At 50.6% G+C, this 13,030-nt stretch overlaps 2 protein-coding genes across 2 annotated transcripts; one reads left to right on the top strand and one right to left on the bottom strand.

The window, feature by feature from the left end:
• Positions 1 to 652: 652 nt before the first annotated feature.
• On the bottom strand, positions 653 to 5,106 carry NOL12 (nucleolar protein 12). Its single transcript, XM_082280286.1, has 6 exons — positions 5,004 to 5,106; positions 4,800 to 4,905; positions 4,653 to 4,701; positions 4,083 to 4,225; positions 3,114 to 3,214; positions 653 to 2,513 (listed from the first exon to the last, which is right to left on the bottom strand). The coding sequence occupies exons 1-6, from the start codon at positions 5,081 to 5,083 to the stop codon at positions 2,342 to 2,344; spliced, it is 651 nt and encodes a 216-aa protein (XP_082136412.1). The 5' UTR covers positions 5,084 to 5,106; the 3' UTR covers positions 653 to 2,341.
• A 1,199-nt stretch (positions 5,107 to 6,305) lies between these two features.
• On the top strand, positions 6,306 to 12,571 carry LOC309572005 (arf-GAP with dual PH domain-containing protein 1-like; the record flags this gene model as incomplete). Its single annotated transcript, XM_082279971.1, has 11 exons — positions 6,306 to 6,402; positions 7,387 to 7,517; positions 8,409 to 8,500; positions 8,599 to 8,681; positions 9,380 to 9,492; positions 10,123 to 10,269; positions 10,674 to 10,757; positions 11,090 to 11,152; positions 11,661 to 11,732; positions 12,224 to 12,455; positions 12,543 to 12,571. Exons 1-11 carry the CDS (start codon positions 6,312 to 6,314, stop codon positions 12,569 to 12,571), a joined length of 1,137 nt encoding a protein of 378 aa, XP_082136097.1. The 5' UTR covers positions 6,306 to 6,311.
• Positions 12,572 to 13,030: the final 459 nt, after the last annotated feature.

Genomic DNA, 13,030 nt, shown 5'->3' with positions numbered 1-13,030 from the left:
CCTCAGTTCAATACATCTGGGGGTAGCCTGACTGTACACCCTGTGCATAACAAAAACAGCAGGCTAGGGCTGAGTCAGTAATTCACATTACAAAATACAGCCTTAATCAATCAAATGGAGAAATCAATAGTGTAGTGAACAATCCTGATGGTTAATGCTGAATAGGATTTAACAGATCTCTTCTCAGTTTTTCCATACACTTTTTTGGTTTTTTTGAATTTCAAAACTCCTTTTCTAGCAGGAATTGAAAGATTTCAGAGCATGGAAGAGGCTGTTAGACATTTCAGCTGGCACTTGAGAAAGCCTGAAAGATGTTATGAGGCCAGGGAAGCAGCAAACTAAAAGTGAGATTCTTCTAGATCACCTGGCAGCAAAATGACAAAAACAGAAGTCACTCTTAACACCTCATCCAGAATACAACGAGGTCATCCAAGAGGACCTCTTGGATTCTTTGGCTGAGATCCAGTTCACAGCATCACGCTTTTGGCCTTGCCCGAACTGTGTTTTTGCAGCTCTGAAACACCCAAGAACACCACGTGAGACAGGTGGACAGGTAAGGTCACCCATTAAATCCCATGACCTTTCTGGCACGGCCTTTAAGGCAGCGTTTGAGAACTATTTTGGAGGTGAGAAAACAACACACACCCCTTAATAATGTGACTGAGTTTATTCAGTGTTAGCGTCCAAGAACTCAGCCCAGGGTGGGACTCTGAATCCAAGCATCCAAGGCACCAATGACAACAGTGTCCATTTCCCCAGCAATTACCTTCTTCAGAAGGGAAAGGGAAGTGCAAGAGGACCCCAGATCTTACCACAAGCACGTGTGTCACCTGGGTCCCTCCAGAATCCTCCCTCCAGCAGAAATTGCGCTGCTGCTGCCAGTGTTAAGATCATACCCTCCCCCTTAACACACTCCGGAGGATGGCTCTGTGTGCACACCCTCCAAGAAACGATGGAGAGATACATCAGGCTGGTGCCATTCGCTTTAGCAGCTGGTGGCCATCAGCATCGTTCTGATGTTCCTCCATGCAGCCTCAGGCACTGGTTTACCCTTTTCCCTCCCATTTCTGGCATGAGGAATCTATTTACTTGCCCATTGCTGGGTTGCAAATTTTTCTGTTATGGGTTTTGGACACATAGGCCTTTTCTTTCTTTGTCATTTCCTTTCCAGTGCACACATGGCATGGGAGGAGGCCTGGCTGACAGAGGCAGAATACTCCACAATACTCCAGGACAGAGGCCAGCATGCTGCGTGGGCTCACTCTCCTCCTCAGAGGATTCACTCACAGTTTTGCCACCAGAATTCCTAAATCCCAACCATGCAAAGATTTTTTTCTCCCCCTGCCGGAGGCAACCACGCTAAAAAACATACACTGAGGTCCTAAGAAGAAAGGCAATTAGCTGCTAATAACTGCAGGAACCCTGAGGTAAAGGGCAAGGGCAGCCTCTGCCACTCCCACCCTGGAGAGGGCCACACACATTCAAGCAAGGGCATTAGGGCATTTCATACTCCCCTGAGCTATCGCAGTTACGATCGGCATATTCAGCAGACAATGGAATGAGCCATTCCTGCTCTAGCTGGCCCTGCCTTGCCACAGAAATAGCTCCTAGCTATTCCATTTTCCAAGCACCAATGGATTTCAATATCCTTTAAACACCAGGAATTACTTCCCCCTCTTTCCAGTTGGTACTGGCCTTAGCACAGCTCCTGTCGTGCTTCAAATAAGTCACAGATTTTTTTTCTTAGCAAAATGACTTCAAATTTATTCTCAAAGTTACCCAATTTCACCTGGCACAAGTACCAAACAAAAGCACCCCTGCATTCAGGTGTGGCAGTGTGTGCGTGGTGAAGAAACACACGAGACAAGATGACACTATGGCTCCATGGAAAAAGGATTTACTGCACAGCAGAAATGCCAGGGTGCTGATGCAGGAGTGCAAGCAGAGCTCTTCCAAGTCTCTCACATTGCCCTGACAATGATGTGCCTGTTGCACTCTGCCCCAGATCGTCTTCTTTGATAAAGCCAAGTATCAGCTCCGAAAGAGGGGGCCCCAAGGACAGAAGGGTTATGCCAAATAGAGAATGTGACCTTCAGCAGAAGTTTTTAAGAGGTTCTGTGGCACCCAGACACTTAGCTGGAGATCACTGCAAAACTAAATGGGTAGAGCGTCTAGTCACCCTGGCCAGCGTTCAGGAGGCTACAGAAAGGCTGAACTGGGCTCACTGCTAGTCAGAATCCCAAGTAAACACGGTGCTTGCCCACAATGACAGGGTCCCAGTGAGCAGCAGGCCAGATGTGGAGCACTGTCCCAGCTGGTGGTCCGAACATTAGTTTCTCTGTTAATCTTGGTCACGGCCCATTTTGCCCGTCAGTCTCCGTCGCTGAGTCTTGGTGGTTCGCCCTGTGCTGGGCTTCTGGATTTTCTTACGTGGGCCCTGCCCACGTTGGGATCTCTTTCCTTTTGTCTTTTTCCGGCTGTGCATGTGCAGCGTGGCAGTAAGAGCAGAGATTCTGTGCAGGGCAGAAAAAGAAAAATGTCTGGGGATAAAGCCTGCAGAAGCAAGGCGAAACCACAACAATAGCTGGAGAGCTCTGTGTGGCCCAGCAGGAATGGATGCCAGACACAGCAAGTCCCAGCGGGACTCCAAGCTGTGCATGAAACCTGCAAGTCTCCATATGCGGTAACAACAAAAATTGATTTTGGGAGCATTGTTTTGCCCAGACACCACAGAGTTAAAGTAACTCTCCACACCCCCAAAGCAGTTGTAAAACCTGGATACTGAAAAATGTGGGGAACGCCTGAGCTTTCAGCTTTAGGATCTTCTGACCTTCAGCCCTAGAGACAAGCTGAGCACGCTGCGGAATGTGCCGCGGTGAAGGACTGGGTAAGAGGTGAGGACGCAGCCCACCCTCCGCCCGCTCCTCCTGCGCGGTCACGGGAGGCGCGGGAGCGGAGCGGGGCGTGCGGGCTGCGCTCCGCCAGCTCCCCCTGCCGGCCCCTGCCCGGGCAGCACCGCACCCCTCCGGCGGCCACGCCGCGCACCCCGGGACCCAACGCTCCCATCAGCTGCCAGAGCCGAACAGCAACGGCCTGAAGGAATCTATACATACTTTTCAGACAGGAAGGGGTTTCTGGACTTCTTGGGCATTGTTCTTACAGGTTTGTTCACCACCTCTTCCCCTTTCTCCTCTTCAGATCCATCACTTTTTCCCTTAAAAAGAAAGCACTTTTGTGATTCTGGCGTTTCCTTCGCCTTCTTGGTTTCATCCTGTTTTGTGAACTAACTAGTCACAGATGAAGGTTTTTTAATTCTCCACATCCCTCGCTGTCCAAGTGTCAAGGTTTCCTACTGCAGTCCCGCAGAAAGGCACAACCAAAGAGATGTCCTACAGTAATCCACCCCAAGATCCAAAAAACTTCAGCATGATCTTAATGGCCATGCGATTGAAGTTTAAACTATGAACCAAAGGTCTTGGCTTTTGCTTAAATTACTACTAAGACCTCTTTGAGTGGATTTTCAGATTAGATGACCTTACAAATGTAAGCACAACCAGTAGCTGAGAGTCTCTATGAAAAAAATACAAGATCTTAGAGATCTTTTGAGAATAAAAGTGACCACAACCAGGACTGAATGGTTTCCTTATTTGTGGTCCAAGCACGGGATTATGCAGAGAGAAATCCCTCCTCATGCTAACAGTAATATTTCTAAACAGGGCACAGGAAAGAGGTTGAGGACAGCCCACGCAGCAAAGTCTGAAATCTTGCTGCTGGTGTTGTATCAGTTTTTAAAGTACTACACTGTTGCCATCCAGTCCAGTAACACTTTTCCTTCAACCATGATCAGTCGGGACTAGCAAAGGATTCCAGGGAGGTTTGGAGTGAGCTATTCACACAGGACATTTCCTTCTCTTTATAGGACCAATTCAAATTGTGGAAAAATAGACAAGTTATGAGTTTCCCTTTTCATCCCTGTTCCCAGCCAGCTGCAAGGCCTTGGGCATACTCAGAGAGCACCAGCCCTACCTCACCAGCCCCAGGAGCGTGTACAGCTGATAGAGAGAGGTAGGAACAGGCTTTACCACGGGGCTGGTCAGTCCCAGCTGGCGTGCTCCCGAGAGGTCCAGGTCACTGATGGTGGTCACTGTTACGATGTGGTTTGGGTGGTCGATGTTCACAGACTCTGTCCGCGATGTCACCAAGTGCTCCAGTTCATCAGCCTCCTCTGGGAGACACAAGAAATGCTGCACTGCAAAGTGCCCAGCTTTTCACGAGGTAACCTCACTTGTTCCTGCCGCACCATGCTGGGCAGGGGCGACACCCTGCCTTGGCACGCAGGGATAAAGGGCAGAGGGGCTTGGCACTGCAAGTCTGGAGGGCAAGCTCCTTCTCCTCCCTGAGGGGACCTGGTGACACCTTGGAGACGTCCTCCTGCTCCTTCCTTTCTGTACAACACTCATGATCTCCTGTGCCAGAGGGCTGCAGGGTTACCACCCAGATTGCTGCCCAGCTTGTCTGGGGGACACGACAGGACCGAGCAGCTGTTGTTGTGGGACAGCGTGCGAGCATCCCTGCCCCAGCTCTCATTACCCAGCCAAGGCTGTCGGACCACGGGCGCCCACCTCCCTCCCCACCGAGGGCCCAGCACGTACCGAGCGCCTCCTCTCTCTCGCTCAGCATCTTCAGGTACTCCTGGTGCCGCTGAGAAATGGAAACAGGTCATGCGGCGCCTTTGCCCGCCCCTCCTGCCCCGCTCACTGCCCGCCCTGGCGAGGGGGGACACAAGACCCTTCCCTCACCTCCTCTTTCATTTTTCTCTGCTCCTCCTTCAGCTTCCGTTTGATCTCTTCCAGTGCCGCCTTCCTCCGCTCCACCTTCCGCTTGTGGAAGCCGGTCAGGTACTCCCTGCCGCCGGCAACACAGAACCCCCCGCCTTTTAGCAGCCGGGGGATGCCTTCCTTCCCCGCTCCCCGCCTCCCGCCCTGGGGCTCGCCCGGCCTCACCTCCGCCGCTCCTCGTCGAAAGTCACCACCAGCCGCCCCTCGCGGCCGCCCGGACCCTTCTTGTTCTTCTTGCGGCCCATGGCGGCCCCACGCTGCCGCTGCCGCCCGCCCCTTCCGGCGGAACGCCGCGCGTTCTGTCCGCCGGTGGCCGGCCCGGGCGGCACCAAGCGGCCCCGCCGTGGAGCTCGCCTGCGCCTGCTCCCGGCCCTGGCGTCCAGCCTGCGGTGGACGGGGTTTGCTTCAGGCGTGGGAGCCTCCAGCTACACTCGTCTTCAGTTTCCTCCCGGCAAAAGATTCTGTGCCGCTGTCTTGTGCGGACACTGCAGTGTAGCACCCGATCTCACAGCCCAAGACTTGTTCTGACACTCCAGAGTGTTTTACGTCTTTAATAAATGTCACTCCTCCGAATAGTTAACATCTGCAGTTCTTCGGCTGAGCATTCGTCAACAGAGCTCTGAGTTTATTTCAAGCTACTGTCATTTCTTGGTGTTAGCAGAGCATGTGCTGCTCCTCTTATCCAGGGAAGGCAATTGTGGAGATAGGTCTTGGCTCTGATGCCGAGTGTTCTAGTCGCAGCATATGGCTGGACAACCGTGGTTTCTGTAGTGGTGGAGAGAGGTACCGGCATGAGTTGGTGGGGGCATCAAGACTGCCATATTCTGATGGCTTAAAGTGACATTGGCTGAACTCCTGAACCTTTATTGCTTCCCTGTTTTCGCCCTTTAAAATGAGTGTAATGCCTGTGTGGTGGCCAGCTGACTTCGGTGGAAACTTCTGAAATGGTGCGGGGGCAGCCAAAGCCAGCCCCACCAGCCCACAGCGCATGACGAGTCCTGACAGGAGTCCTGTCACAGCCTGGCAGTCCCTTGTCCACAGCCAGCTTTCCTTTATCAGCTTGCTTGCTGCATGAGCGCTTTTCCTGGCCTGTCCTTTCACCAGAAGAAATGCGGAAAAACCAGTTCTGTGGTTAATTGCTGCACTTCCCTCCACGCCCATGGGGCAGGTCTCCTCCTCCTCCTCACTCCTCATGCACAGTCTGGGTGCACTTCAGCCTCCAGCCTCTTTGCCCCTGCCTGTGCTCGGCCGGCTCAGGTGCACCGCCAGGCCTCTGTACCCTTTCCATTGACCTTAACCTTAGACTTCTCTTGCTTTCCTCTTTTGCCTCTGTCTGCCAGAGCTTGTCTCTCTGGTGGCTCCTTCTCTCCTGGATAACACAGTGGCTTGGCCTGCAGGTGCATAAAGTGCAGGCAGCTGCCCTCCTGGCCGTGACCTGTCCTGCTGTGCCTGAAGGGATATCATTCCGAGGTGATGGCTGGAGGGAACGAGCGGAGCGTGAAGGCCCTGAAGGAAGTGTGGAAAAGAGCGGAGAACTCTTTGTGTGCAGACTGTGGGAAGCCAGGTGAGTCCCCGAAGGATGCTGGAGGAAGAGTTGGAGGCAGGGAGCTGGGGCTGATGGCTAGCAGCCACTTAGTGCTGGCTATCTGGACTGCACAGGAGCCTCGGGTGGAGAGAAAGGGGAGGCATCGCTCTGGGTATTCATTTCCTCTCCCTGGAGGTGGGTTGGCAAGGGAGGAGGGAGAAGATGCTGCCTTAGCACTGGTGGGAAGAAGGACAGGGATGTAGGAATGCCAGATTAGCAGGGGCTGCATAGCTGCAGCACTGTGGGTTGTAGTCATGTCAGATCTCAAATGCAAATCAAGGTCATGCCCAGTCAGGACCTGACAGGAAAGCTCCCAGTGAAACCCTAACTGCTCCAGAAAGCAGGCATGATTCAGGAGGGCATTGTCTCCGCCATGACTCAGTTCTGCACTGACAACCTGCCACAGTTGCCTAGGAAATTTCCTTTCCTGACAGGCTTGCCCTCTCAGAAGGGTACCCAGTTTGAGAGCTGCTAAAACACCCATCATACGCTCCCAAAAGGAGTGTATCACCCAAGCCAAATTAAGACTGGGCAAATTAGTACCATTTTGCCCTATTCAATTATTCCAGGAGAGTTTTAGATTCAAGGTTGTTTCCACTTCCTGAGCTAATTACTGTTAGGGGGTTGCTGTGATACACTAAACAGCTCCTGGGGTCTTTTCCCAGAGGTGGTTTCATTTTCGTCTGGGTGATCCTTTACACAAAGGGAGTTCACAGAGCACTTTGGAGTTTTTCAAGATATAGGTCATTAAAAATTCAGTCAAAGTGATTGGAACAGGGAATGAGGGACTAATAGCTGTGTTTTTTCCTGGCTGGCATCCATGCCTCTGGTATTAATTAATTAGCTGGGATGAAACTCTGGTTACCCAGCTCCCTGTTTCTCAGGACTACGTTCTGAGGTGAGGCATATCTCCCAGGGAAATTTGCCACTTCTTTATAATTATACCCTTTTCCATATTCTCAGATCCTGACTGGGCATCATCTACTTTGGGTGTCTTTATATGCCTCAGCTGTTCAGGAATTCACCGCAACATCCCTAGCATCAGCAAAGTCAAATCCCTGAAGATGGACTACTGGGATGATGCTCAGGTGCAGGTGAGATCTTTATCCCCATGGGTATGTCAGGTGGTTTGGACAAAGCTATGCACTCAGTGTCGTGGCAAAATTAGCCCTTTGACCTCACACAGTTGGAATGTAATGTGGTTTAATCAGTCCCTTTTCTACTCGTGATACTCTATCAGGGATAACTTCCCATAACCCACTGGGAGAGGGAGGATACACTTGCCTTATATGTCTCCTCATACCCTTTTACTTTATGGCAAATGCAGAGCTCTTGGAATGTATCTTACTACTGTTTAGGATCTGTTACTTCAGATTACTCGTTTTGCACTTGCCAAGACCATCCAGCATCAATGTCTCCTCCTGATTTCAGCAGTCCAAGGGGAAAATCTTGGGCAATCCCATTCTCTGAGAAGAGTTTTCAGATATAATATGATCTCTGAAAAATGGCGTTTATCGGAACTTGACTTCTCCCTGTTACAGCCCCCTCAACTCACTAATCTTCAGGGGACTGAAAATATTTTCTGGAGATCCAAATAAAATAATCTGTGTCTTGTTGCTCCTTGGAAGAGGACTGAAGAGGTTTGGAATGTCCTTCCAGATGGCATTGCAGAGCTGTTGTTGAACTCTCCAGGAGACGTGGGGCATGGCAGCAAATCCACTGAATGCGTGTGCACCCAGCCTTACGGAAGTGACATTTATGGCACTCTGTCGATTCAGGTGCAATCAGTGTAATGTCTGAGAGTAGATGAGACCTTTGAGACCCACCTTCCTGCAGCCAGACTGCTGGGACGTTGCAATGGAGGGGAAAGAGAATGCTCCATTAGAGTTTGTTGTGCATGTAGCCCTGTAGTGGGTCAGGAAAGAAAAGGTCCACCATGAGTCTGCACCAAAGGCAAGGCACTAACTCTCTGTCTAACTCTGCAGTTTCTGGCCAAGCATGGGAATGCTGTGACTAAAGCCATATATGAAGCTCACATCCCTATTTACTATTACCAACCAACCTACAATGACTGCCAGTAAGTTGCTGCATACAGAAGAAAAGGGGGAAGGGCAATTCTCTGTTCCTCTGATTCCTCTAGTTTGTTTCTGAGCAACCTGTCACCTCTCTCCATAGAGTGCTGAGAGAACAGTGGATACGGGCCAAATATGAACGCAAAGAATTTACTGAGCCAGGAAAACAGCTGCCATATTCTGATGGTAAGAGCAGAACACAGCATCAAAACATCCTGCCTGTTGCCTTTGCTGGAAACTTTTGAGCATCATGAGGTGTCTCCAGAAGTACGCCTGAGAACCCAACTGGTACTTACAGGGCTTAGTTTTGGGGGTGTTAAATTGTGGGCAAGATAGGCTGGTACTGCCACAGGTTCCTTAAAAGCCTGGTGTTACCAGCTGGCATTTTTCAAAGGCATTTGGTGTCCTGGTGGAGACAGACATCTACAATAAGAAATTCCTGTCCTGCTGCATGCCACCCCCTCTAACCATGGCAGTTGTCCTTGAAATGCCACTGCCAGTCCTGTGACAAAGGGCATCAGAGCCCAAGGGCCTGCAGAGTCAAGTAGGAAGAGTTCTGGTACCACACCAGAGTCTACACGGGCCAGGACTCTACTGTGCACAGGAGAAAGCTCTTACACTGTCAGAGATAGTAGTGGGAGCTGGACTAGGAGGTGGGAAGAATCTGGGAATGTCTTTTGGTGAGCTTTTATCTGCACTGCAAACATGGGAACACCACCTTCAGTTGTAAGTCAGAGGTGAAGCATCTGAAGTGTTTATTCTCAGCCATAGTCCATCATGTGCTTTATCCCAGAGGGGTGGCTGGGCCCCAGGCTGCATGCAGCTCTCTGATGCCTACCATGCCTGTGGGGGAATGCTATTAAAAGTGGCTTTTCTGCTCCAAGGGGTGAAGGAAGGCATCCTTTGGAAGCGAGGTCGAGACAACGGGCAGTTCCTACCCCGCAAGTTCCTCTTGTCTGAGAGGGAGGGATGTCTGAAGTATTTCACCAAGCAGGATGTGAGTATGGTGGTCAACTCCCACCTCAGTGTGTACTCCACCCAGAGCAGCAGGGTCACAGAGACGTTCTGATTTCCTACGCGTGTTTCTGAGGTTGCCTTGCTCATCCCAGCTCAGGGATGATAACAGAACATGTCACTGAGAGGTCCCCTTCCTACTGTCAGAGTGACTTTCCCTCATGTTCTCCCTTTGTGCTTCCCTCACTCCTGAGAAAAGGACTGATCTTTCACTTCACTCCTATTCATTTGCCCGAATGTATAATCCTGCACCATTCCTGGAACCAACCTCACCCCACTGTGAGTCAAGTTGGCAAAAACCTTTTCTCTGGTTGGTTTTGAGGAGGGCTATTTTCTGCTTGTTCATCTCTCTGAAATGAGCGGGTCAAGAGGTAAAATGCTGTCACAAGAGAGGGAATGGTTCAGGGTAGGGAGGAGTGGGACATGCCATCCAGAAGAACCTGGACAAGCTCAAGAAGTGGGCTGATATGAACCTCAGAAGGTTTAAAAAGCCAAGTGCAAGGTTCTCCACCTGGGTCAAGCCTCTGACCCTGCCTTACCCCACTTAGTCAGTAGCTCAGGTCTCTTTCCTTCTAGGATTGCTCATGCATGATCAATGCCATTCTGTTTTCAGGCCAAAGAACCCAAAATCAGTGTTAAAATAGATGTCATCAATGCTACATTCCAGCCAGAGAAGATTGGGAACCCCAATGGCCTGCAGATCACCTATCTCAAAGAGAATAAGACCCGGAATATATTTGTCTACCATGAAAGTGGAAAGGTATCTGGTTTTAGCATCAAACACTGCAAAGCCATTGAGGTGCTTTGAAGAGCTGATATTAAATAGTGCGAAGCATGGGTAGGATGGGGTGTGTGAGATGCTGTAGGTAATAGGGTGGGGGTTCTGGCTCTGTGTTTTTGTATCTCTGAGAGAGTTTTGCTGCAGGGAGCGGGGCAGGAGCACTGGCTGAGTTGGTTTGTGTGGGAGGAGTTCTACAGAAGATGCGCTGCCTGTGCATGTGGGGAATGGGGCAGCTGTTCTGGCTGTGTGTATGTCAGGGAGATGCTGCGGAGGGAGAGCTGACTGTGTTTGTAGTTAACACAGGGCTGGGTGCAGCTGGGTGAATTGAGATGGCCCACTGTTGCTCTGGCTAAGCTTTCTGTCCTGTCCTGTTCCATTCTCAGGAGGTAGTGGACTGGTTCAACGCCATCCGCTCCGTGCAGTTCCATTACCTGAAGGTAGCATTTCCCATTGCCAGCGATAATGAGGTAAGGCAGCACTGGAGCGCCGTGCCGAGTCTCCCGCTGCTTTTATGATAAAAGAGCTCATTAGTTACTATTATAACCCCAGGTACAGAAGTGGAAATTGCAGTGTAAAGATAGAGGGATGAGAAGGTGTTTTTAAAAGGGCTTGTGGTGGTCAGAAAACAGCCACTCTCTGCTGTTTCTGGGCACTTTGGAGGCAGAAGTGATGCCTAGCTAGGCAGTCTGGGAAATATAAATTTAGAAGGTGGCTGAGTGTGGGGGAATAGAAGGGTGAGGGGGGAAATGAATAGCCAAGAAGCACAGCTAAGTGAATGTTACTCTTGCCATTTTGTCAGATTAAAAATCGTCTGACGAGAAACTTCTTGAAGGAGGGATACATGGAGAAGACTGGTCCCAAGGTGAGCTGCTATGGTAGAAAAAATCTAACAGAGGCCTGCCAGAGCACCACTGGCTTTCCCTACTTCAATGTTTTTCTCCTGCTGTTTCCTCATTCCCCCCTGACTCTTTAGACACCCGTGGGAACAGTGTGTGTGCACCATGGGAGGGGAGAATAAAAGGAAAGGCAAGGACACATGTGAAAGTAGATGAAGCCAGAGTCCCTGCTTTCTCCCAGAGCGACAGATCTCTCTGCATGTGTCTGTGTGTGCGTGACCTTACAGGTATTTTGTTTCCAGATTTCTCCTGTCTCAACTCTGGGGTCCTTCATCGAAGTTCAAGAGTTGGGGACAGCAGCTGGGACTGAATAACCCGATACTGACCCCCACTCTCAGCTCAGAAAGGGCGAGGAGGAGGTTGCTGTTAAGGCAGGGGTTTACTTGAAGTGGTTGGGATGAATTTGGGGTATCCATTCGCACTGCTCGCAGCAGAGGGCACTGTCCCCTCACATGTCACCTCTTCCCTTCACAGCAGAGAGAGGCTTTCAAGAAGCGCTGGTTCACGCTGGATCACCGCAGGCTCATGTACTTCAAGGATCCTTTGGTGAGAGGGAGATGTGACCGCCGGGCAGCTGCAGGAAACGATGCTGAGGGCAGGGTTAAAGTGCAGAGTCCATGCTCTGCAGCAAGGGTGGCTTGCAGGTTTCCCAGCTGCTATAAATGGACTCCAGGTCTTCCCCTTTCCATCCCCTTCAGTTCATCACATGCTTTCCGTGTTTGTTTCACTGCCTGCAAACAATGGGAACAGGGAGGGCAGCAGTGTAAGAGTGGTGGTGGGGGGTGGGTGACACAGAGACATGAGAGCAGCAGTTCCTCTCTCAGACCTCTCGAGATTTATGCCCTTATTTCTTCCTTTTCACTACTGCCTTTGAGCACAGACTCACTGTTTATCTGAATCCCCTGACCACCTCCAAAACTTTTGCTGCTACTTCCCTGATCCTCACATGCTCTCCTCCTGTCCTGCGGTGCATTTGTAATGATTCCCTTGTTCTTCTGGGATTCCATTAATCACTGTCTTTCCCTCCTGATGTGCAGGATGCATTTGCTAAGGGTGAGGTATTTGTGGGCAGCGGAGAGAATGGATACAGTGTCCAGAAGGGATTGCCTTCAGGGACACAGGGCAACTTCTCTTGGCACTATGGCATCACCATTGTCACCCCTGACCGGGAATACCTCTTCACCTGCGAGACAGAGAGTGACCAGCTGGAGTGGATCAGAGCCTTCACTAGTGTCATCAACCAGGCCATGACACCACAGGAATATGCAAGTAAGTGCCTGGATGCTGTTTCCTTCCCCTCCTGCCACTCCTGTTCAGGGTATTGCCCTAATGCATCACCTTTTTTCTTCACTACAGTTGAAGCCTACTTCAAGTTTAAATCCTAGGAAGCCATGCAGGAATCTCGCTATGACTCGACTCTACCTGGTCCTATTGGGTGGCTGTCAGGACAGGAGAGGAGATTGACATCAGAGAAACACAGTGTTCTTGGAGCACCCTTTGAAGCACTTTTGCCCCCATAGAATATCCACTTTGTTTTGAGGGCCCGATTAAGCTGCTTCTTTTCAAGTGCAAGACTTTGTGCGTCTGAATCCTCAATACAACCTGTCCCTGTTAAATTGCTGTGATATGACTGGATGCTGACAGGTCTTGCCTGTCAGTCGGGCCTTGAAAACTGTGGCACTTATTATGTTGGACATGGGACCTAGCATCACTCCTGCATGAAACTGCAGATAGCCACCCCCCCTACACAAGTAAACACCTGCCTGGCTGGAGCCAGGCACCCCAGCAGGTTGCAGGGGCTGCTAAAAGGGACTAAAAGAGCCTGTTCCTTTTAAGAGATATCA

Source organism: Coloeus monedula (assembly GCF_965178545.1).
Source record: "Coloeus monedula genome assembly, chromosome: 4".
NCBI classification, from domain to species: domain Eukaryota; kingdom Metazoa; phylum Chordata; class Aves; order Passeriformes; family Corvidae; genus Coloeus; species Coloeus monedula.
The sequence above is the reverse complement of the archived record's forward strand: the minus strand, read 5'-3'. Positions and strand labels throughout refer to the sequence as shown.

What these genes read in the sequence shown, in the direction of transcription:
- NOL12 (XM_082280286.1), bottom strand. Translation starts at nt 5,083, where the DNA reads ATGGGCCGCAAGAAGAACAAGAAGGGTCCGGGCGGCCGCGAGGGGCGG. An exon ending in AGAGAAAAATGAAAGAGGAG is followed by an intron (nt 4,702 to 4,799) that starts GTGAGGGAAGGG and finishes TCCATTTCTCAG; the next exon opens with CGGCACCAGGAGTACCTGAA. An exon ending in TGGGACTGACCAGCCCCGTG is followed by an intron (nt 3,215 to 4,082) that starts GTAAAGCCTGTT and finishes TTTCTTTTTAAG; the next exon opens with GGAAAAAGTGATGGATCTGA.